General features: G+C 41.5%; 1 protein-coding gene and 1 long non-coding RNA gene across 6 annotated transcripts in view; one reads left to right on the top strand and one right to left on the bottom strand.

Moving 5' to 3' along the window:
• The window catches only part of mettl22 (methyltransferase 22, Kin17 lysine), a 118,568-nt gene that overhangs the window by 96,893 nt on the left and 144 nt on the right, over positions 1 to 21,531 (bottom strand). For 3 of the 5 annotated variants that reach the window (XM_079643033.1, XM_079643034.1, XM_079643037.1), the window contains exons 1-3: positions 6,110 to 8,051; positions 5,765 to 5,858; positions 5,432 to 5,519 (exon numbers count right to left, since the gene is read on the bottom strand). In XM_079643033.1, coding sequence (XP_079499159.1) covers positions 5,432 to 5,519; positions 5,765 to 5,858; positions 6,110 to 6,167 — 240 coding nt within the window. In that variant the 5' untranslated portion in view covers positions 6,168 to 8,051. Of the gene's footprint in view, positions 1 to 5,431; positions 5,520 to 5,764; positions 5,859 to 6,109; positions 8,052 to 15,885; positions 16,043 to 21,531 lie in introns of those variants that run through there. The other 2 variants (XM_079643035.1, XM_079643036.1) reach the window with 2 other exon arrangements.
• LOC307014835 overlaps positions 17,704 to 21,531 on the top strand; it is a 38,213-nt gene continuing 34,385 nt past the window's right edge. Inside the window, exon 1 of the long non-coding RNA XR_013801321.1 lies at positions 17,704 to 18,137. This is a non-coding gene — a long non-coding RNA (uncharacterized lncRNA). The remainder of the gene's footprint in view (positions 18,138 to 21,531) is intronic.

Here is a 21,531-nt window from a genome sequence, read left to right as displayed (position 1 = left end):
GAGTAGGCTACTTCTACTTTTACTCTAGTACAAGATCTGTGTGCTTCTAATTTTACTCAAGTACAAGACCTGAGTACTTCTACTTTTACTCAAGTACAATATCTGAGTACTTCTACTTTTACTCAAGTACAATATATTTAAGCAATAGCTCACGACAGGCCTTGGTATGCTCATTATATCACAGCTAAGGGGCGTGGTTCGGCCCGACGCGAAGCGGAGGAGTCATGACGGCCCGGACTGGCCATGGGGGGGACCGGGAGGTTTCCCAATGGCCTGGCCTGTTAAGTGGCCTGCTGGCCTGAGGATTTTTTTTATACGTATATATTGTGAACGCAACGCAGCGCAAATGTGGGTCTGACTCTGCCTCACAGAGGGTGACTGGCTGTCTACATGACGTGGCCTGCCGACATTGCCGCTTTCATACAGATCATACTAATGCCCTCGATTGGTCTCTGTGTGTCATTCAAGCTCGGGAGGGTGTGTGTTGGTGTATGTGTGGCGCGAGCGAGCGAGAAAGCGCGCGCACCGGTTACGTGTATTGTTGTTAGCATCTGGTGCTAGCTAGCTGCGCTTACTGATATAAGGAGCTGTTTCAACAACAAGGTGGAGAGAGAGTCCTTTGCTGTCAGACTGAGAGGCTGATAACTACAGCTCTGGTGAGGTAAATTACTCTGAGTGTTTAGATAGTTAACTTAGTTTAAGTTATCTCAGTGGGTCTCAAACGGTTCGGTCACCATTTATGTAAACACATATTTCCATTTGAGGAGGTAGTGATTTGTAAAATATGCATGAATAATACAAACAAAATGTTAACTAGGTGAAAAAAGGTAAGAAACTTGTTGAGAGCTAAAACTAGTCTTTGCTGTTGCCTCAAAGAGGAGCAGGGGGGAGAGGAGGGAAACAGGAGAGGCTGATTCAGGAGCCCAGACACACTCACAACTATAAATGAACCAAAAACAAATAAATAAACAAGTTTCAATGTTTTTTCATATTGGATATTGTATGTTATTGGTTATGGCCATGTACTTATGATTTTATGATTATTTAAATGTATACATTTTTGTTTCATATGGGTGTAGTCTCTTTATTTCCCCCTCAAAATGCACCAGATTGATGCATTTAAGTCCAACATTTAAAAAAAAATCTTACCGGGGGAGCATGCCCCCGGACCCCCCTATAAGATTTGAGGCCCGGCCCCACTGTTCCCAAATAGATTTGCAAATAGTAACCCATCTCCATATGTTTCTTTTTGGTTAGTAGATTTAAACTAGGGGGCTATCACTTTGTGCAGCAACGCTATTGACAAATAAATCCAGCAAAATGGCACAAAAAACTGGTAGTGGTCTCAGGGACGAGGAGTCATTTAACCAGCCAGTAGGAGTCAAATCAGTCCGCGGGGGAGCATGCCCCCGGACCCCCCTAGACTATAGGGTGTCAGGTCCACTCCCCACTTATAAAAATAGCACTTTATCACTGCACCCCCTCTAATCTCAGATGCACCCTGAGTCATTTTGTTTAAGTACAGTGAGCCTTTCTAAAATATACAGAAAAGAGACAAACCCACCAGCATTATAGGATATACTATGACTTTGTGCCAAATACTTGTTGCTGATTTAGAGTACTGGCACCTTTTTTATTCCAATTCAAGCACTGATTATAATATATAAAAAAAGAACACCATGCGTGTCATGATGGCACATAACAGCTCACGGCCGCAGATTACTCCGGGTCCCAGACCCCCCCATACCCCAAAAATATGTTTATTGCAGATCTACATGAATCACACAAACGACTTATTTTGGATTCAAAACGGCGAATTTCGCCGAAAGGTGACAAGATTGCATCACTGAACATAGACAGAGCACAACTGAAACATAACATCTGAGATGTAACAACATAATACACTTTTTGGGGATGCTTGGGATGTGAGTGAGGGACGCGGCTTAGAACGAGCGTGTCGCCTGGCAGGACAGGAGAGTGTGTGTGCACCAGTCTGCCTTGATCTATGAATTCATGTCCGTGACACTCACTGCTGCCCACAGCTGTTTTATAGAAGGAAATTCCTTCACTTCATGAAAGTGTTTTAACCACACACACCTCTACACACACATGACGGGTGTTATTTTCCCCATTAGGAACAAGTCGCTGCAAATTATCCCGCTTATTACACGGCCACATTCTCAACAAAGTAACGACATGACTCCCAATATTAATTTAAATGCTTTTATGGATTTAGAAAATGTTTTTATTGATTTAAAAAATAGTTGTATGTATTGATTTAAAAAATAGTTGTATGTATTGATTTAAATTGACATGCATCCGCTAAGAAAAATAGTCCGTTGTTACAGTTTTTTAAACAGTCTGAATGAAACGGCAGCTCTCAGCTGTGTATTTAAACAACTAATGGCCCATCAACCACAGCTCTCTCCCCCCTCCCCCCTTGATCTTTCTTCTCCAGCAGCTAAATTAACGGTAGGTTACTCTGAGTGACAAGCTTACAGTTAGACACAACACTGTCATTGCAAGTGACCCTCAGTTAGTTGACTTTTATGTTCAACTGCTAAATTCGTTACTGATAAAAAAAGGGCTTCTACTGTACCTAATTACCTTAACACTAGAACCGCCAGAGGTTTTTGTATAGGCCTACCTAAACCCGTCAAATCCCGCTATTAGAATGCAATTTTTAACAACATAGGGTGCTAAATAACACACTTTCAGGAAAAGTCAGGGACTGGGAGACTTTAATATTTTATTGAAAAAAAGTTACATTGCACACACACAACAACACATCACACAAATTGACCCGATTGGAGGTTCTAGTATTAAATAAACTCAATAATTAATGAAACCAGTTCAATACGCATTATTCTTATTCTTATCATTCGTTATGAGCTCAGAAATAGTCTTAAAATCAGATCTGTTTTTTAAATGAAATCTGACGGCAGGCAGTTAGCTCTGATCACCTATGATAAATGCGCCGCACCTAATCGTTGGCCATTCAGCCACAGACACTGTTCGAAATGGGGGGGGAGCTAGGAGGAGCTTGGCTCCCCCGAAGAGGGAGGGAGCTCCCCTGAAGGCTGACTTTGAGATAAATAGGGGGAGCCCAAAACAATCGTGCATATTTGTGTCACACAAATTAGAAATGTTGAGTTTCTGTAAATAACAGTTCTTGAAATAAATAATAGTTATTGTTCATTACAGTTTCTGAATATTTGTTTTATATTTGTGAATATGTCTGGGTGTTGCCATCTGTACGTGGCGGCGCTGCATTCTTACTTACGTTGCTATGGTTATGGCGGTGATGCCAGCGCGGTATTTGAAAGGTTCATATTGATATTTTTTTAACTCTGGCTTTGTAATAAAAAAAATGGCAAAACGAAAACAGCCAAGCGTCACAGCTTTTGGATATCACAAGCAAAGAAGCGAAGGAGTCTAAAAATGACAACGTGAACGGAAAACAACTTTTAGTTGGCCGGCTGTAAGCGGTGTTAGGGCCGAGCTTGACAGCTCCACACCGAGGGAGAGGCCTGCCGATGCGGAGCCTGAAGAGGCTTCAACAACGGCCACATCCGCCGGCATAGTGACACCGTCTGTATTAGTAGAAGAGTGTTTTTATAGCAATTGATCGCATCCGCGCTGCTGCGCCAGTCAACAGAGCGCGCGTGTGACATATTTAGTAGCAGGATGTGCTCTGAAAAATAGGGCTCCCCGAAAGCAAATGGGTAATTCGAAAACTGACAGAGCTCCCTCTATACAAATCAAACTGTAGACGGTGTGAAAGCACCTATTGTTTTAAATAATGGTCGGAATGTGACCTGTGAGCCTTCTGAATTACCGTGGGACAGCACATTCTAAACTAAAATGTTCAATCAATAAAGTAACATCTTATCTTAATAATATCTTCATATTAATAATAATAATAAATCATACAGGAGGAAGCAAACACAAAAATATACAAAAAATATACTGCATATTAAAGCAAACTATTGTAAAGGTAAAAGTATGAGCATAAAAAATAAAGAAGTGTAATGTAAACATTTACATTATAATTATGATTATTTAATATATAGAGACTATATATTATTGAATTACAAGATTAGATATACTTTAGTTGATCTAAAATATTGATGTGTTCAAATGCTCTTCAAAACACAACTGAAAGTCCATGAAATTTGTCTTTCTGTATTTGTGAATGAAGCGCCATCTCCTGGTTAAAACCTGAAATTGAAAATCTGGCAGCGCCCTCTTGGAAAATAGTGGGAGGGCTTAACATTCCTCTATACTGGTCTTTGGCAGGCCGTAGGCAGGAAGCTGTAAGCTGGAGTCTGAAATTCAGTGCTCCATCTGTAGGGCAGGGATATCTAGATACTTTTGAAGGTTTAACATAATGAATTGTGCTACTTTTAAAGCAAGCAACGATGTTTTCAAATCTGTAATCAAAGAGGTCCGCAAAAACGCTATCGACCAATCAGATTGCTTGATTTGACTTGTCAGTTTTATAAATATATTTAAATTTCTTCCGTTACGAAACAAACTTACAAAGCATAAAATGGAAACATTTAAGATTAACTTCGACCTCCGGGGGGGTCTTACTATAGTATGGAGGAGTGGATTGAGCAGTGCCTATCTCCAGAAAAAAAAGCACCTAAACTACGACATGCAGAGCTACGTGAAGAGCAGGTAGACCAACTGGAAAAGTACCACCATTCAAAAGCTTTCTGATGCGGGTCTTGAAACAAAGCAGAGAAATTATGACCGTTAGTGGCCACAGGTGCGAAAGCTCTCTCCAGAGCTGGAAGTCCAATCTCGGCGACCGGAGAAAGTGGAGCAATATTCTCGCCACGCCAAGCAACAGCCTCGAACAACCTCAACCTATACAAGTGACCACGTAAGCCATGCTACTGATGTTGGACAGTTTTTCAGTGGCTGCACAATAAACAGCAACATACACATCAATGTAAATAAACAGCCAAATAATGGATCAACGCTCTCTGTCTAATATGTTCGCTTGCTGTTAGTGTTGTTGCATAGCAACCATCTTGCACTATGTTTTGTGCAGAAGGCAACGGAGGGACTATTTTATTTTGAACATCAGTATTTACTAATAAAAACTATTTAAATTAGAGTGTGTATTTTTCTTTCATATTGCCACACTTGGTAACCTTCGCGGAGGGTCGACAACCCCCTTAGCTGTGATATAATGAGCATATATCACGGCCTGAAGTGAGCTACTGCTTAAATATATAAATTAACCTATAATAAACCATGGCCAAGTTGCAGCAGTGGGTTTCCCACTGACTCCCTCTCCTGACCCTGGGTATTTGCAATCCTAAAGGCAGAGTAAAACAATCATGGCAGTACAAAAAAAAACACCATCAGATAAACAAATGTCAGCAAATGTGTTTATTAACTTGTAAAACTCACATACTTTATATCTTTTTTTTAAGTTGTCCCACTTCTTCTTAGCCTGCAGGGGATTAACACTTCCCTGCAGGCCTATATCTTCCAAAACCGTCCTAATCACAGAGAGAGCAGTGAAAAATCTAGTATTATGAATAAAACAATAACAATGTCACAAGGATACACACTTAGGAAGAAATCTTCTTTCTGTTTTTAATGGTGGCATGGAGCCATCCCTACACAAATACAACAAAGAAATAAGGCATTGTCCCATATACTAGTTGTGTTATTAGAATGGACTATATGAAATGAGGGATGATTCATAAAATAAGAACCATACAAAGTGGATATTGTGCCTTACCTCCAAGCGATGCTGGCGGAGAATTTGGCCCCCGTGAAGAGGGCTTCATTCTCCCCGCGCATCTGGATAAATTGCGCAGTCTGCTCCTTGCTCCCTATCAAAACAAAATTGTTGCAGTAAGATTTGTATAACAAAAGCAGTTAAATAAATAAATTAGCTTTATTATGAATCCCAACAATATGAAAACCAAACAGGGTTTAGAAATATTTTCACTTCATATTATTTTATATATGTAATATAAAGAAGACATCTCCAATTGCCCGTATATTTAAATACACAAATTAAATAGGTTTATTTTTCTTTCATTTCATTTACTATTTGGGTGAGTTGAAACCCCATACTTACATTTAAAAACGAATCCAGCTGAAACCGTTGTAGCCGTTGATGGGACATTACAAGCCATATTTTTTTTTTAAAACTCATTCGTCACCGTCACCCGTTGCATCCTGGGATATGGTACACCGCGGAGTGTACATCAGATGTATCCTCTAAATCTGGGGAAAGAAGGCTGCATTTGCGGGCCACATTCGGAGGAGTCTTGTCTTTTTTTTTAATTGGGACAGCCTTCGTTTGGCGGAAGTGACCTATGCGGTCTACGAATGCATCCTCACACCCTAAACACCTGTGCAATGGAACACGATGATGTCATCACTCTAACTGACATGCTCAGAGCAGCAGACTTCAGATAGCAGTGTGCAAACAGTCCAGCCGTGAAGACATCAACAGGACAGTTTTGAGATTTCTTCAAATGTCGTTGCCATGGCTACACAATGCTCGCCTTGAAACACGGTTTTCTCATAACTTTAGTGAAAATACTCCAAACAGCCCAGAACTTCACAGGTTTGGTAACGATGCAGCCATCAACGCATCTAAGCGTAGTATGGGGTGTCATCTAATGCCGTTGCCATGGCGAAGGACCACTCGCCATGAAACACGATGTGGCTGTAAGTCCCATCGACACGGTTCAATCGTCCCCCAATCTTCACTTGTATATCACCGGTCCATGCCTCAACAGCTCTACGCCAAAACTGAGATCTCACCATATGCCGTTTCCATGGAAACGCATCCCTCGCCATAAAACATGATGTCGCTATAAGTCCCATCGACACGGTCCAATCGTCCCCCAATCTTCACTTGTATATCACCGGTCCATGCCTCAACAGCTCTATGCCAAATCTGAGATCTCACCATATGCCGTTTCCCTCGCCATAAAACATGATGTCGCTATAACTCCTATGCAAATGTTCAAAAAGTGCTCAAACTTCACAAGTGTGCTAACAGTCCAGCCGTGAAGACATCTACGGGACAGTTTTGAGATTTCTTCAAATGCCGTTGCCATGGCAACACAATGCTCGCCTTGAAACACGGTTTTCTCATAACTTCAGTGAAACTGCTCCAAACGCCCCAAAACTTCACAGGTTTGGTAACGATGCAGCCATCAACGCATCTAAGAGTATTATGGGGTGTCATCAAATGCCGTTGCCATGGCGACAGATCATTCGCCATCAAGTTAGTTCAGAAGTTTGCCCTTCAAATATTCTGCTGCTATTCCAAGCCTTTTCACTTTCTTTTCTTCTCTCATCACACATTCAAGCCCCCAGTGTTGTATGTATCATTTCAATCTAAATTATTCACTTTTTTTCTTACACATTACATTTCAACAGTTTAGCGTCAGATTTTCAGCATAAAGCATTCCCACAAGCAATTTCTTCAGGAATTGCATTCTCTAGTTAATGTTAAAATCTGAAGAAAACCTCTAAAACAAGGTCTGAACAATGTTTAATATCTCTAAAAGTAAGAATCAGATTTAGAAGTAGTTTTACACGAATAATGTCAGAAAGATGTGTAACATTTTAAAGTTGGAATGAGGTGTCGCAGTGAAAGTATGAATGAACAGTTAGCAGTTGAATTGCATGAAGATTTGTTGAAGTCTGAAGATGTTCTACATTGAAGTATTATGGGATGTATCTCTGGAATTATGAAAGTTATGAATGAGAAAAGTAATAGCCATCGATTCCCGACCGAGCTGAACGTTTTGATGTTTGAACGGAGTTTCTGCGATGTTCAATGCGGGAGGAGAAGCGCGGCAAAATACCAGCGGAATAACAATAAACTTTTCGTAGAAGAACAGTTAGTTGGAATGCTGTTAACAGCATTCCCACTAAATTAACATGTGAATTAAAACATGTTAGTGGATTATCCCCCTCTAAATGAGTAGATTTAGGGAATGATAACAGATTAGGCTAGGATACCGGATAAAGTTAGCAACACACGTTAACGTTGTTACTGGCCCCGTGCATCTCGTAATCGTTATAACCGGCCTGCTCTCGTCTATCCCACATGCTCCACTGAGATCCAACATCTAGTCTCAGGTGGCCTGTGGAACTGCCAGTCAGCTGTTCCTAAGGCTGACTTCATCTCTGGCTACGCTTCCCTGCAGTCTCTGGATTTCCTTGCTCTCACTGAGACCTGGATTACTCCATCCAACACATCCACCCCAGCAGCTCTCTCCACAGCATATTCCTTCACCCACACACCCAGACCCACTGGCAGAGGAGGTGGCACTGGTCTCCTGCTCTCTCCCAAATGGAGCTTTTCCCTCTTCAAGCTACCTGACTTTACTCCTTCCACCTTTGAATTCCATGCCGTCACAGTAACCCATCCTATACAATTAACCATTGTTGTTCTCTACCGTCCACCAGGCGCCTTGGGGGACTTCTTGGAGGAATTAGATAATCTCCTCTCACACATCCCTGAAACTGGCCCTCCCGCTGTACTTCTCGGAGACTTCAACCTCCAGACAGGGAAGATATCTGAACTAACATCTCTTTTAACCGCCTTTGCTTTCTCACTGTCTCCATCCCCACCAACTCATAAAGCTGGCAATGTCCTTGATCTCATATTCTCAAGGAACTGCACTACTTCTAACCTCTCTGTAAACCCGCTCCACACATCCGATCACTTCTTCATTTCATTCTCTTTACCCCTTTCCAAACATAACGAACTAATCTCTTCTAACTCTGCACATGTCCGCCGCAACCTTCGTTCCCTCTCCCCCTCTACCTTTGCCTCATCGGTGCTCTCAGCCCTCCCTTCCTCTGACTCGTTCCAACTCCTGCCTCCAAACTCTGCTGCAGAAACTCTCCTCTCTACTCTCTCATCCTCTCTGGACTCTCTCTGTCCTCTCACATCTCGGCAGGCTCGTCAGTCCCCTCCTGCTCCCTGGCTAAATGACGCACTGCGTGCTACTAGAACCATCCTTCGGGCAGCAGAGCGGAAACGGTGGAAATCCAAACACCATGACGACCTCCTAACCTATCAGGCTCTCCTCTCCTCTTTCTCTGCTTTGATCTCTCAGGCAAAAAGCACTTTCTTTCAAGATAAGATCCAATCTTCCTATTCCAATCCCCAAAAACTATTTTCCATCTTCTCCAACCTCTTGGACCCCACCCAAAGCCCCCTCCCCCTCCTCCCTTCTTCCAAGCAACTTTGTTAAATACTTTGAAAAAAAGGTTGATGATATTCGCTCTTCTTTTTCTGACTCACCTTTACTCACCGCTGGGTCACCAGAACCACTGTTCACCCACACACTAACCTCCTTTTCCCCTCTCTCTCCAAGTGAGGTTCTTAACCTCATTACCTCTGCCCGTCCTACCACCTATCACTTCAAACCTCCTTCAGACTATCGCACCTGATATTCTACCGTTTCTCACCCATTTAATCAACACTTCTCTAACTTCTGATCACTTAGCAAACAGTCTCAAGGAGGCAAGAGTAAACCCTCTCCTAAAGAAACCCACTCTTAACCTGTCCGATGTTATAAACTACAGGCCTGTCTCTCTCCTCCCGTTCCTGTCTAAAACACTTGACCACGCTGTCTTTAAACGACTCTCCTGTTATCTCCATCAGAACAACCTTCTGGATCCGCATCAGTCTGGTTTCAAGGCAGGTCACTCAACAGAAACTGCTCTCCTTGCTGTCTCTGAGGAACTGCACACGGCTAAAGCAGCCTCCCTCTCCTCTGTCATCATCCTTCTGGACCTGTCTGCTGCATTCGACACGGTGAACCATCAGATCCTCCTTCGCACTCTCCAAGAACTTGGAGTTTCAGGCTCTGCACTTTCCCTCCTCACCTCATACCTCAAAGACCGCACCTACAGGGTAACTTGGAGAGGGTCCGAGTCCGACCCTTGTCAATTAACTACAGGGGTCCCTCAGAGCTCTGTTCTTGGTCCCCTCCTCTTCTCCTGGAACACAAACTCGCTCGGATCAGTCATTAGCCCGCATGGTTTTTCATACCACTGCTACGCTGACGACACCCAATTAATTATGTCCTTTCCTCGCTCAGAGACCCAGGCCGTCGCACGCATCTCTGCTTGTCTAGCTGACATCTCTCAGTGGATGTCTGCTCATCACCTCAAGCTCAACCTAGACTACTGCAACTCCCTCCTGGCTGGTCTACCTGCATGTGCCATCCGACCTCTGCAGTTCATCCAGAATGCGGCGGCTCGTCTGGTCTTCAACCTTCCTAAATTCTCCCTCACCACCCCGCTCCTCCGCTCCCTTCACTGGCTTCCAGTAACTGCTAGAATCCACTTCAAGACACTGGTACTTGCGTACCATGCTGTGAATGGATCTGGCCCTTCCCACATCCAGGACATGGTTAAACCATACACCCCAGCACATGCACTCCGCTCTGCCTCAGCCAAACAGCTCGCTGCACCCACACTGCAAGGGGGACCCAAGTTCCCATCAGCAAAAACACGTGGGTTTGCTATCCTGGCTCCAAAATGGTGGAATGAGCTCCCCATTGACATCAGGACAGCAGAAGGCTTACACATCTTCCGGCGCAGACTGAAAACTCATCTCTTTTGACTCCACTTCGAGCGATAGAATGAAAAACATAAAACAAAACATATAAAAATAAAAAGCACTTATATACTAACTTAGAACTTACATACTAACAAAGCACTTATATACTAATAAAGGACTGGCTTATCTAAAGCCAGTTGGGTAGCACTTGAAATGTTTTGGCTCTATGAAACCTGATGTACTTATATGATTCTGTTTTCTTCAAGTTTGTATCTTCCTGGTCGAACGCACTTATTGTAAGTTGGTTTGGATAAAAGCATCAGCTAAATTAAATGTAATGTAATCAGCCTTTTAATTGTAAATTCCATTCTCTTAATGTCATTTTGTCCAATGTTGTGGAATTAGAGAAAAGGGGCTTCTAAACGTGCTTTTATCCAGGGTGGAGGGAGTTACATATTAGTTCAATATAACATTGGGGCGTGTGATTGTAGTGGGTGGAGGTGGTGAAATGAGGATATCCATCTTGGAGTTCAAGGTAGTATAATATAGTTAACGTTGCACAATAATAAGGAAGAGAGCTATTTTTGTGATACATCGCTATTGATATGGATTTAGAGTGGATAGTTGTGACTTCCAAACAGTACACAAAAACGTAACTTATGGGTGAGTGTTTTTTGCAGAGCCATGTAATGTCCTTGTGATTCTGTTGATTATTACCTCTCTGTATTATGTTGCAGCTCAGCTGATGTTGGATTGATGGCGAAGGGAGAGGGACTTAAGTGGAAGTGAAAACACAAGGTAAGTTTAAAATAGGTCAGCAATTTCCCATCCTATAGGTTGCTAGATGTATCTAACCCTTTCTCCCGTCTCTCTCTTTCAGCACAAGAACCCCAGGGGGATTCAATGGAGCCTGAAGACCTGCAATGAGACCCTCACCCTGCATCTGAGTCTCAACTCCCAGAGTTTTGCAAGCCACTCCCTGTTCCTTATTTTTGATTAAACTGACATTAAGCTTCCCAATGGTGTGGTCTTCGTTTTGTGAAAAATATGATTACCTGACATGTTTTGTTGCTGTTGTTGTCGTCTTTTGTGATTTGACTTGCAATGTGTAATGAATTCCATTTATTTACAATGGATGTTCCTAAAACAATAAATTTAACATCATCATCATGCTGCTGCTGCAGACCTTTGATAGGCACCTGTCGGTCTCCTGTCCTTTCTGAAAGTCCTAATGATTACATTACTCATTTAGATTACTTATGTCCTCAATTACCGGGGGATTACTGAAACCACCATGAATGAAAGAAATGGTAGAAATTAATCTAATCTGAATTGTGAAACCTTCCTTCCCTCCCTCTAAATATATCAAACATTAGGAAGTGATGCTCCTGACTACCATTCAAGTTTAAAAAGATAATATTTGTTTTAAAGAATTCAAAGCAATAAACAGCAACAGGCTCTTTAACCAAGGCAACGTTAGCGTAACATGTACAGTGGGGCAAAAAAGTATTTAGTCAGCCACCAATTGTGAAAGTTCTCCCACTTAAAAAGATGAGAGGCCTGTAATTGTTATCCTAGGTATACCTCAACTATGAGAGACAAAATGAGAAAGAAAAAAAAAAATCCAGAAAATCACATTGTCTGATTTTTAAAGAATTTATTTGAAAATTATGGTGGAAAATAAGTATTTGGTCAATAACAAAAGTGAATCTCAATACTTTGTTATATACCCTTTGTTGGCAATGACAGAGGTCAAACGTTTTCTGTAAGTATTCACAAGGTTTTCACACTGTTGCTGGTATTCTGGCCCATTCCTCCATGCAGATCTCCTCTAGAGCATTGATGTGTTGGGGCTGTCGCTGGACAACACGGACTTTCAACTCCCTCCAAAGATTTTCTATGGGGTTGAGATCTGGAGACTGGCTAGGCCACTCCAGGACCTTCAAATGCTTCTTACGAAGCCACTCCTTCGTTGCCCGGGCGGTGTGTTTGGGATCATTGTCATGCTGAAAGACCCAGCCACGTTTCATCTTCAATGCCCTTGCTGATGGAAGGAGGTTGTCACTCAAAATCTCACGATACATGGCCCCATTCATTCTTTCCTTTACACGGGTCAATCGTCATGGTCCCTTTGCAGAAAAACAGCCCCAAAGCATGATGTTTCCACCCCCATGTTTCACAGTAGGTATGGTGTTCTTTGGATGCAACTCAGCATTCTTTCTCCTCCAAACACGTCTAATTGAGTTTTTACCAAAAAGTTATATTTTGGTTTCATCTGACATTCTCCCAATTCTCTTCTGGATCATCTAAATGCTCTCGAGCAAACTTCAGACGGGCATGGACATGTACTGGCTTAAGCAGGGGGACACGTCTGGCACTGCAGGATTTGAGTCCCTGGCGGCGTAGTGTGTTACTGATGGTAGCCTTTGTTACTTTGGTCCCAGCTCTCTGCAAGTCATTGACTAGGTCCCCCCATGTGGTTCTGGGATTTTTGCTCACCGTTCTTGTGATCATTTTGACCCCACGGGGTGAGATCTTTCGTGGAGCCCCAGATCGAGGGAGATTATCAGTGGTCTTGTATGTCTTCCATTTTCTAATAATTGCTCCCACAGTTGATTTCTTCACACCGAGCTGCTTACCTATTGCGGATTCAGTCTTCCCAGCCTGGTGCAGGTCTGCAATTTTGTTTCTGGTGTCCTTTGACAGCTCTTTGGTCTTGGCCATAGTGGAGTTTGGAGTGTGACTTTTTGAGGTTGTGGACAGGTGTCTTTTATACTGATAACGAGTTCAAACAGGTGCCATTAATAGAGTTAACAAGTGGAGGACAGAGGAGGCTCTTAAAGAAGAAGTTACAGGTCTGTGAGAGCCAGAAATCTTGTTTGTTTGTAGGTGACCAAATACTTATTTTCCACCATCATTTGCAAATAAATTCTTTAAAAATCAGACATGTGATTTTCTGGATTTTTTTTTTTTCTCATTTTGTCTCATAGTTGAGGTATACCTAGGATGAAAATTACAGGCCTCTCTTATCTTTTTAATTGGGAGAACATGCACAATCGGTGGCTGACTAAATACTTTTTTGCCCCACTGTATTTGTTAATAGGTAAGATAGCTGTTCACACTATGTATATTTTCTACTTTTTTTTTTTTAAATGCTATTTTATTTCTATTTGAGATGTTTACATTTTCGATCGTTTATTTCTAGTCTTTTTTACTTCTCTTATGTACAATGCCTTGTCTTTTGCTGCAGCAATGCAAACATTTCCCAAATTGGTATCAATAAAGTACTTCTTATCTTAATCCTCCAATATTAGTGAATTTAACTTTTAAAAAACATACATATTCATGTAACTACATACACATATCGATATGTTGTATAAATATTACAAATCAAAACCTTTATTGACTACTAATTACCAAAAATCGCAGTTCTATCTCCTGTTATTAATGCATTCAAATGGCCAGCCACGAACTTCCGGGAACTATCTGAGTCTCCATGAACCACGTGACGATCAAGCATTTTGGTATTCCGCTGTTGCAACTCTTTTAGTTATAGGGCATGGGGAAGGGTGTATTTCAAGCTTGTTATGTAAATAAGGCTCTTTTCTTATCAACTTACATTTGTTAGAAAATGTTTCCAACTTTAATTGACAGAATTTATTTAAAAAGTGGGCTTATTAACATGTGAATTATACCGTGTCATATATGTATTAAATATATATTTAAGAAGTACAATATAAGACAAGCACAACTTTCAGGTATGGACCATGTTCCATTATACTTTTTGAATTTCCTGAAGGCCGATTCAAAATGGACCCCAGGCCGTAGTTTGGACACCCCTGCTTTAGATGAAAATAAGGAGCCCCTCCCCACGCCCCTCTGAGAGATATTTGGTTAAAAAGAACAGAATGGTGCTCTAGGAGGAGATTCAGGTGATAAAGGGGGGGGGGGGGGTTACTTTGGTTGGTGATTGGCTAATTGTTACACAAAACATCGTTATGACATCATAAAGTGGCCAAAATCTGATCAGCTCATTTTCAGGTTTTTATAGAAGTGGATCAGGACAAAAAGAGAGAATCTTTGTTCCTGAAACTTTCAGAGTCTCTTTACACAGAGGGGACACATGTTGATGTAGAAGAGAAATGAAGAAGAGGGGACACACGTTGATGTAGAAGAGACATGAAGAAGAGGGGACACACGCTGATGTAGAAGAGACATGAAGAAGAGGGGACACATGTTGATGTAGAAGAGACATGAAGAAGAGGGGACACATGTTGATGTAGAAGAGACATGAAGAAGAGGGGAAACACGTTGATGTAGAAGAGACATGAAGAACAGGGGACACATGTTGATGTAGAAGAGACATGGAGAAGAGGGAACACATGTTGATGTAGAAGAGACATGGAGAAGAGGGGACACATGTTGATGTAGAAGAGACATGGAGAAGAGGGGATACATGTTGATGTAGAAGAGACATGAAGAAGAGGGGACACATGTTGATGTAGGAAAGACATGAAGAAGAGGGGACACATGTTGATGTAGGAGAGACATGAAGAAGAGGGGTCACACGTTGATGTAGAAGAGACATGAAGAACAGGGGACACACGTTGATGTAGAAGAGACATGGAAAAGAGGGGACACATGTTGATGTAGAAGAGACATGGAAAAGAGTGGACACATGTTGATGTAGAAGAGACATGAAGAAGAGGGGACACATGTTGATGTAGAAGAGACATGAAGAAGAGGGGACACATGTTGATGTAGAAGAGACATGAAGAAGAGGGGACACACATGTTGATGTAGAAGAGACATGAAGAAGAGGGGACACATGGTGATGTAGAAGAGACATGAGGAAGAGGGGACACATATTGATGTAGAGGAGACATGGAGAAGAGGGGACACATGTTGATGTAGGAAAGACATGGAGAAGAGGGGACACATGTTGATGTAGAAGAGACATGGAGAAGAGGGGACACATGTTGATGTAGAAGAGACATGAAAAAGTGGATTTTGCATAATAGGTGACCTTATTAAAAAAAAACTGCAACAATCAACTTTATTTACATTAAGTAATCAGTAAATAGTCATAATCAAAACTGTTGGTGTTATGACAAACGATCATTTTAAATGATGTATATAATATAGATGAAAATGACATGGGGAATGGGCTTTAGTATAGAAATGTTGATTTGATGCCTGACTGAAACATGTCTCTAAATAACATGTTCAACCTTTCTTTCACACCATTTTATTTGTCCACACATGACACACAGAACAGGCTGCAGACCCAAAGAGTAGGTGATACGCACCGGGCTGGCCCACAGAGTTGAGGCGGGTCATGAGGTGGCGAGCGTTTGGCCGCAGCATGTGCACGTCTGACAGCACGGTGTCATGGTGGAAGGTGATCCGGTCCATGGCTCAGAGCTCATGCTACAGACGAGCAGAGCAGAGATCTGCTGTCAGTATCTGGAAACACAGTCACTTCAATTCATGCAACACTAATCATGAATGCAACTTAAAACAGGCACAACAGGCTGGAGTTGGTTTCATATTAACTATCAGATTGTAGGATTCCTTTAAAAAGAGATGCATGTGTAATCTAAACACAAACCTGCAGGGAACCAACAGTAACTAACAGGTAGCAGCAGTTCTGATGAATTAGCTTGAAAATGTTTTAGATAATTGAGTTTATTGGAGTGAGAATTCTTGGCCTAGCACCACAGCATTATGCAGAAACAAGAGGACATGTTTTCATTGACTAGTCAAGTTTGGTTTAGGGGGTGATCAGAGGTTCCTGTAATTGACCTCTTTCTTCATGTATGCTTGGGAGAGAATTGACTACGGGTGTGGAATACTGTGCTGGTCCCACACAGACAGAGCCAGGGAGGCTCACATTACACTGACTCTGACAGTGTATGCTTTTAAGTACAGTGGCTGATCTCTGACACCAACAGACAGGTGGTGGCTGTCACTTCGTAATTCAAATTCAAACTACATTTTGAACTTGGAAAAGCACAGGCTGGTGGTAAAATTACACAGAAAGGTAATTCATAAAACAAAGAAAAGCAAGCACTGAATATTCATGACAAACTGTGCTAATAGGAATCAGAAAGCAGAAAGGTTGTGGGTAAAGTAAGGCTGAAATCTGCCAGCAGAACCTTTGGAGAACGACAGATCTGAAGTCAGCTGGGTTAGTAACCAGCTTCATAACCTCTGGATAATGAAAAATAACTACTAGTGAAACTAAATGTGCATGTAGCTTGGATAAAAAATAAAATACCTTTTGTTCCTAACTCTAAGAAGGGGATTTTTGTCTGTTTTTGAGGGCTATACTTAAACTAACCTCTCCAAGTTCTGGTTTGAACTTGATTTATTTTAAACGCGACTCAGCAGGCTCACACACCAGAGGTGAAATCTATCTCCTGCAACAAGAAGCTGCGCAGTCCGAAAAACTCCCCAGCAAAACGCGTTAACAAGTCAGCAAAAGACTGGGGTTTGTGATAAGCACAGTCTATAATTGGCCGCATGACTGTGGCTGGGGAATGTGAACTCCTTTGCTACAAACATTTCACAATGGGAACAAAGCGGAAGAAAAACTCTTTAAAATGTTACATTTTCTTTATGGATGGTTTATAATGTCATCATTGCAGTAGGTTTACCACCACTATTAAATGCAGGAGTCCTGGTGTTACATTTTCTACAATTTTATTTCTTCAAGACCCTTTTGCATAGATTTTTAGAACTACTGTTACTTCATCTTCAGCATCAGTGACACACTCACATTTACTACACAATGATTTAAGCAGAGATGATAACTCTGTGAGAATACAGCATAACTAAGATGAACGGGAACAATTAACCAGAAGATAAATTCAATAAATGACTCACCCAACCCAAGGATTAGGAAAGTAACTCTTAATAATAATAATAATAATAATAATACATTACATTTATATAGAACTTTTCCTGGTGCTCAAAGCGCTTAAGTTACAGTACATTCTCTTAAGTATTGTACTTAAGTACAAATTGGAAGTACTTGCAGTGTTTTCACTTTATGCTACTTTATACATTTATTCAGCCACATTTGGTTGAAAGTATTGCACTTTTTACTCAATTACTTTAATTCAAAGCTTTAGTTTTTAGCTACTTCAGGTAATTAATAATACGAAATATAAATCAGCTTATAAATTATGAAATGTTATTATAGGTTAAGATACCCAACAGTGTATAATGTAATTAAAATAAACACCACATTCACCGAGAGCAACATTAAGTATTTTCTTATTTTTTATCTTTTACTAGAGTTAGGTACTGATCAGGTGTTCAGTTGAATTCAGGTGAGGAAAGGGGGCGGGGCCCTGGGGAACACAGGGAGAGGGAATTGTCTGTTTAAGGAGCTTTGGTTTGTTAGGAGCCAGGGGAGAAGAAGCCTGGCGGTTTCCTGGAGGGAACTGTGTAAATGAGGGACGGTAGATCTGCACTGTTTGGAGACGTGTTGGAGATACCTCTGCTAAATGAGTGTTGAGGACCAGGAGGACGGAGCAGCAGAAGCACAGCATAAGTATACCGTTTTTCTTCCTTCACTTCCTTTTGGATGTTTCTTTTGGATTAGATTTTTAGATTTTGTTGTGGAGTGACATTGGACCTGTTTTTTTGCTTTCAAATAAATAACACAACTGTTTTAAGAAGTATGGATTTTGAGTTGGATGTTGCATCAGAACCTTGAAAGGGTGTCTGTGTTTCAACCAAGCTCTGCGTGCGTGTGGCACGAGCCATTTTGTGTGCGTGCACAAGCGAACGAGAGAGAGAGAGAGAGCGCGTGCACCAGTACCGGAGATTGTTGTGGTTAGCATCTGGTGCTAGCTACGCTAACGGATATAAGGAGCTTTTTCAACAACAAGGTGGAGGGAGAACTCTCTCCTGTCAGACTGAGAGGGTCAGATAACCTCAGCTCAGAGGCCTGTACCACGAAGCATGGTTCAACCTAACCTGGATATGTTTGAGTTAGCCGGTTGGCCTAATCCAAAACATACACGCTCTCGCTAAACGGTACTACGACGCGGGTTATCAAGTGGATCGCTCAAGCCAGCCGTGCCCTATCTAGTTAGGTGCACGTTGACATGAAAGGGGTGGTATTTGGAGCATTCGACCAATCACAAACATGGACAAGCGTACTGACAGCGCAGCGTCATACTTCCTGAATGAAAAGTCAACTATAATATTAGACATATGAAGAAGTTAAACTTCTTAAACATCCATGACTTGAACACTTTATCCAGGATAAAAGCCACATAGTTGCACCTGCAAGGTGAATACAGCTGGTAAAAGAAAGAGTGTTTGAATGCGTACATTAACAGGTTTATGATATCACTAAGACACGATCTGACTTTAAATTACATTTGACTTGAGTGTTTCGTCAAATTAATGTGTTGCTTAAAATAAGTGTTGCACGGCCAGATACGGCTCAGTTGACTCAGATAAGGAAATATATGATACATTATGATGTGATATGCCGCGGACTGTACTGTTACTTTGATCCGGTTACTTATGTTGTGGCAGATATTTAATTAAGCTTTCTTAACGCTAATGTTATAATAGTCAGATTTCTCTGAAGATGGGAGGTGATATTCTATAAATGTTCACGTTCACACAGAGGGTGATTTTTGCCGGCCGTCTTTTCTGCAACGGCAGTTTTTCTGTATTTCCTTTCTCCTGTAATATGACTTGATCGCTTTAAACTCTGCACACTGAGCTCTGATTGGTCAGCAGGCAGTTCTTTCACTGAGTTGATCTCTTAGCCTGCAACCTAACCTGCTCCGGGGCAGGTTAGCCGCACAGCATAAGTTACCATGGAGATCTAGTCCTCTAAAAAGAGAACCAGCGTCGTAGGACCAGAAACCCCGAGTTTTCCCTGAAGTTAGCCGGCTAAGCGAAAATCCTGCTTTGTAGTACAAGCCTCTGGTGAAGTAAAGGACTCTCAGTGTTTAGATAGTTAACTTTAGTCTAAGTTATCTCAATGGGTCTCAAACGGTTTGGTCACGATTAATGTAAATAAGTATTTCTGAGACACACGTTTATATGATCATTATAGGTATAGAGCAGGGGTCGGCAACAGGCAGACCGCGGTCCGGACGCCGACCTATACGGACCCGGACCTATAATCAATACATTAATAGGGGAGTTCAATTTTGACGGGGCTATTCTATTTTAACCGCGTCTCTAAAGAGATGAGTGAGCGATACAGGGAGAGAAACACAGAAGAAGAGACGAGAGAGCGATACAGGGAGAGAAACACAGAAGAAGAGACGAGAGAGCGATACAGGGAGAGAAACACAGAAGAAGAGACGAATGAGCGATACAGGGAGAGAAACACAGAAGAAGAGATGAGAGAGAGATACAGGGAGAGAAACACAGAAGAAGAGATGAGTGAGCGATACAGGGAGAGAAACACAGAAGAAGAGACGAGTGAGCGATACAAGGAGAGAAACACAGAGGAAGAGACGAGTGAGCGATACAGGGAGAGAAACACAGAAGAAGAGATGCAAGCGCGGCAGAGAGAAGTGGAGAGGAAAGTGAGTGAAGAGAGTAATTAGCGATACAGGGAGAGAAGCGGAGAGGAGAGTGAGTGAAGAGAATAATTAGTGATACAGGGAGAGAAGCGGAGAGGAGAGTGAACAGGCGTGTTAGCGGCAGACGGGGAGAGACAAATAATGACACATGGCGCTCTCCAAAAAGAGGAAAGTGGACAGTGAGAACAGAGCTTTTAACCCTGAGTGGACTCATTCATGTTCATCCTGCCCACTGGGAGCACAGAACCAGTGTGTCTCATTTGTTCAGACACCGTGGCACTCATTAAAAGTGCCAACACAAAGTGCGGACACAAAGTGTTTGACCAAACATTTCCTCTCAAGTCAGAAATGAGGTCACACAAACTAAATATCGTTCCAGCGCAGGCTAACCGAGGCTAACCAATGAGCACCTGCATGTGTATGAGAATGGCCCTGACAACATTTCAGCCCAGATTTAAACTCCTGGGTGGACAAGCTCCAGATCAATTCTCGCACTGAATAAAAAAAAGTGAGTGAGGGACTGCAATATAAGAGGGAAAGAAAGAGAAACTTTAAAACGGTTCAATTGTTATGATGTGTAAAGACTGATATTGTTCTATAATCGTCTGAAACTGTCTGAAACTGTTAAGTCATGATGTGAAACGGTTAACAAAGAAAAAGAGAAACTCAAGCTGCTGCTACACTTTATTTTATTTATCTAAAATTAAGCACTTTTAAGATGCACACATTTTCAAAAGCTATTTTATTTATTTTCTCTATTTTATTTTTAAATGCAGCCCGAGAGGAACATTACACATATCCACAGTATTTACTGTATATCTGTATAGTTCAATGTTAATTGACAATAGATATTGTTGTTTATGAATTTTACTTTCTTTATTTGATTGGCAGTCAGTTGTTGATTACATGCAGACGTTGATAAAGCTACAGGCTACTTCAATATTTTTGTTAGACAATTTTGTTTTGAAGTTCCGGACCTTTGCATGGGGAGATTTTCTCTAACTGGACCTCGTTGAATTTTAGTTGAATACCCCTGATATAGAGCATCAAAATCAGGTATGAAATACTATATGACAGTAAAACAAGAATACAGTTTAAAAGTTGAGTGATTTGTAAAAATATCCATAAAGAAATATAAAATCGGTTTACAGTTCTGTTACATATGGATATTGATAGGTGTATCCATATATCTCTTCATTTTGCTCTCAAAGTGCACCAGATTGATGCATTTAATTTCAATATTTAAAAAATATCTTGTGTTAGCTTCACAGCTGTATACAGTCTGATAACACTGCTGCAGCTAACAGACATTCAGTATACAGGCGTGAAGCTAACAGACAGTAAGTATACAGGCGTGAAGCTAACACTGCTGCAGCTAACACAGCT

The sequence above is a fragment of the Notothenia rossii genome, assembly GCF_949606895.1.
Source record: "Notothenia rossii genome assembly, chromosome: 8".
In the NCBI taxonomy this organism is placed as follows: Eukaryota; Metazoa; Chordata; class Actinopteri; order Perciformes; family Nototheniidae; genus Notothenia; species Notothenia rossii.
Note: the sequence above shows the minus strand (reverse complement) of the source record. Positions and strands in the feature narration are given on the sequence as shown.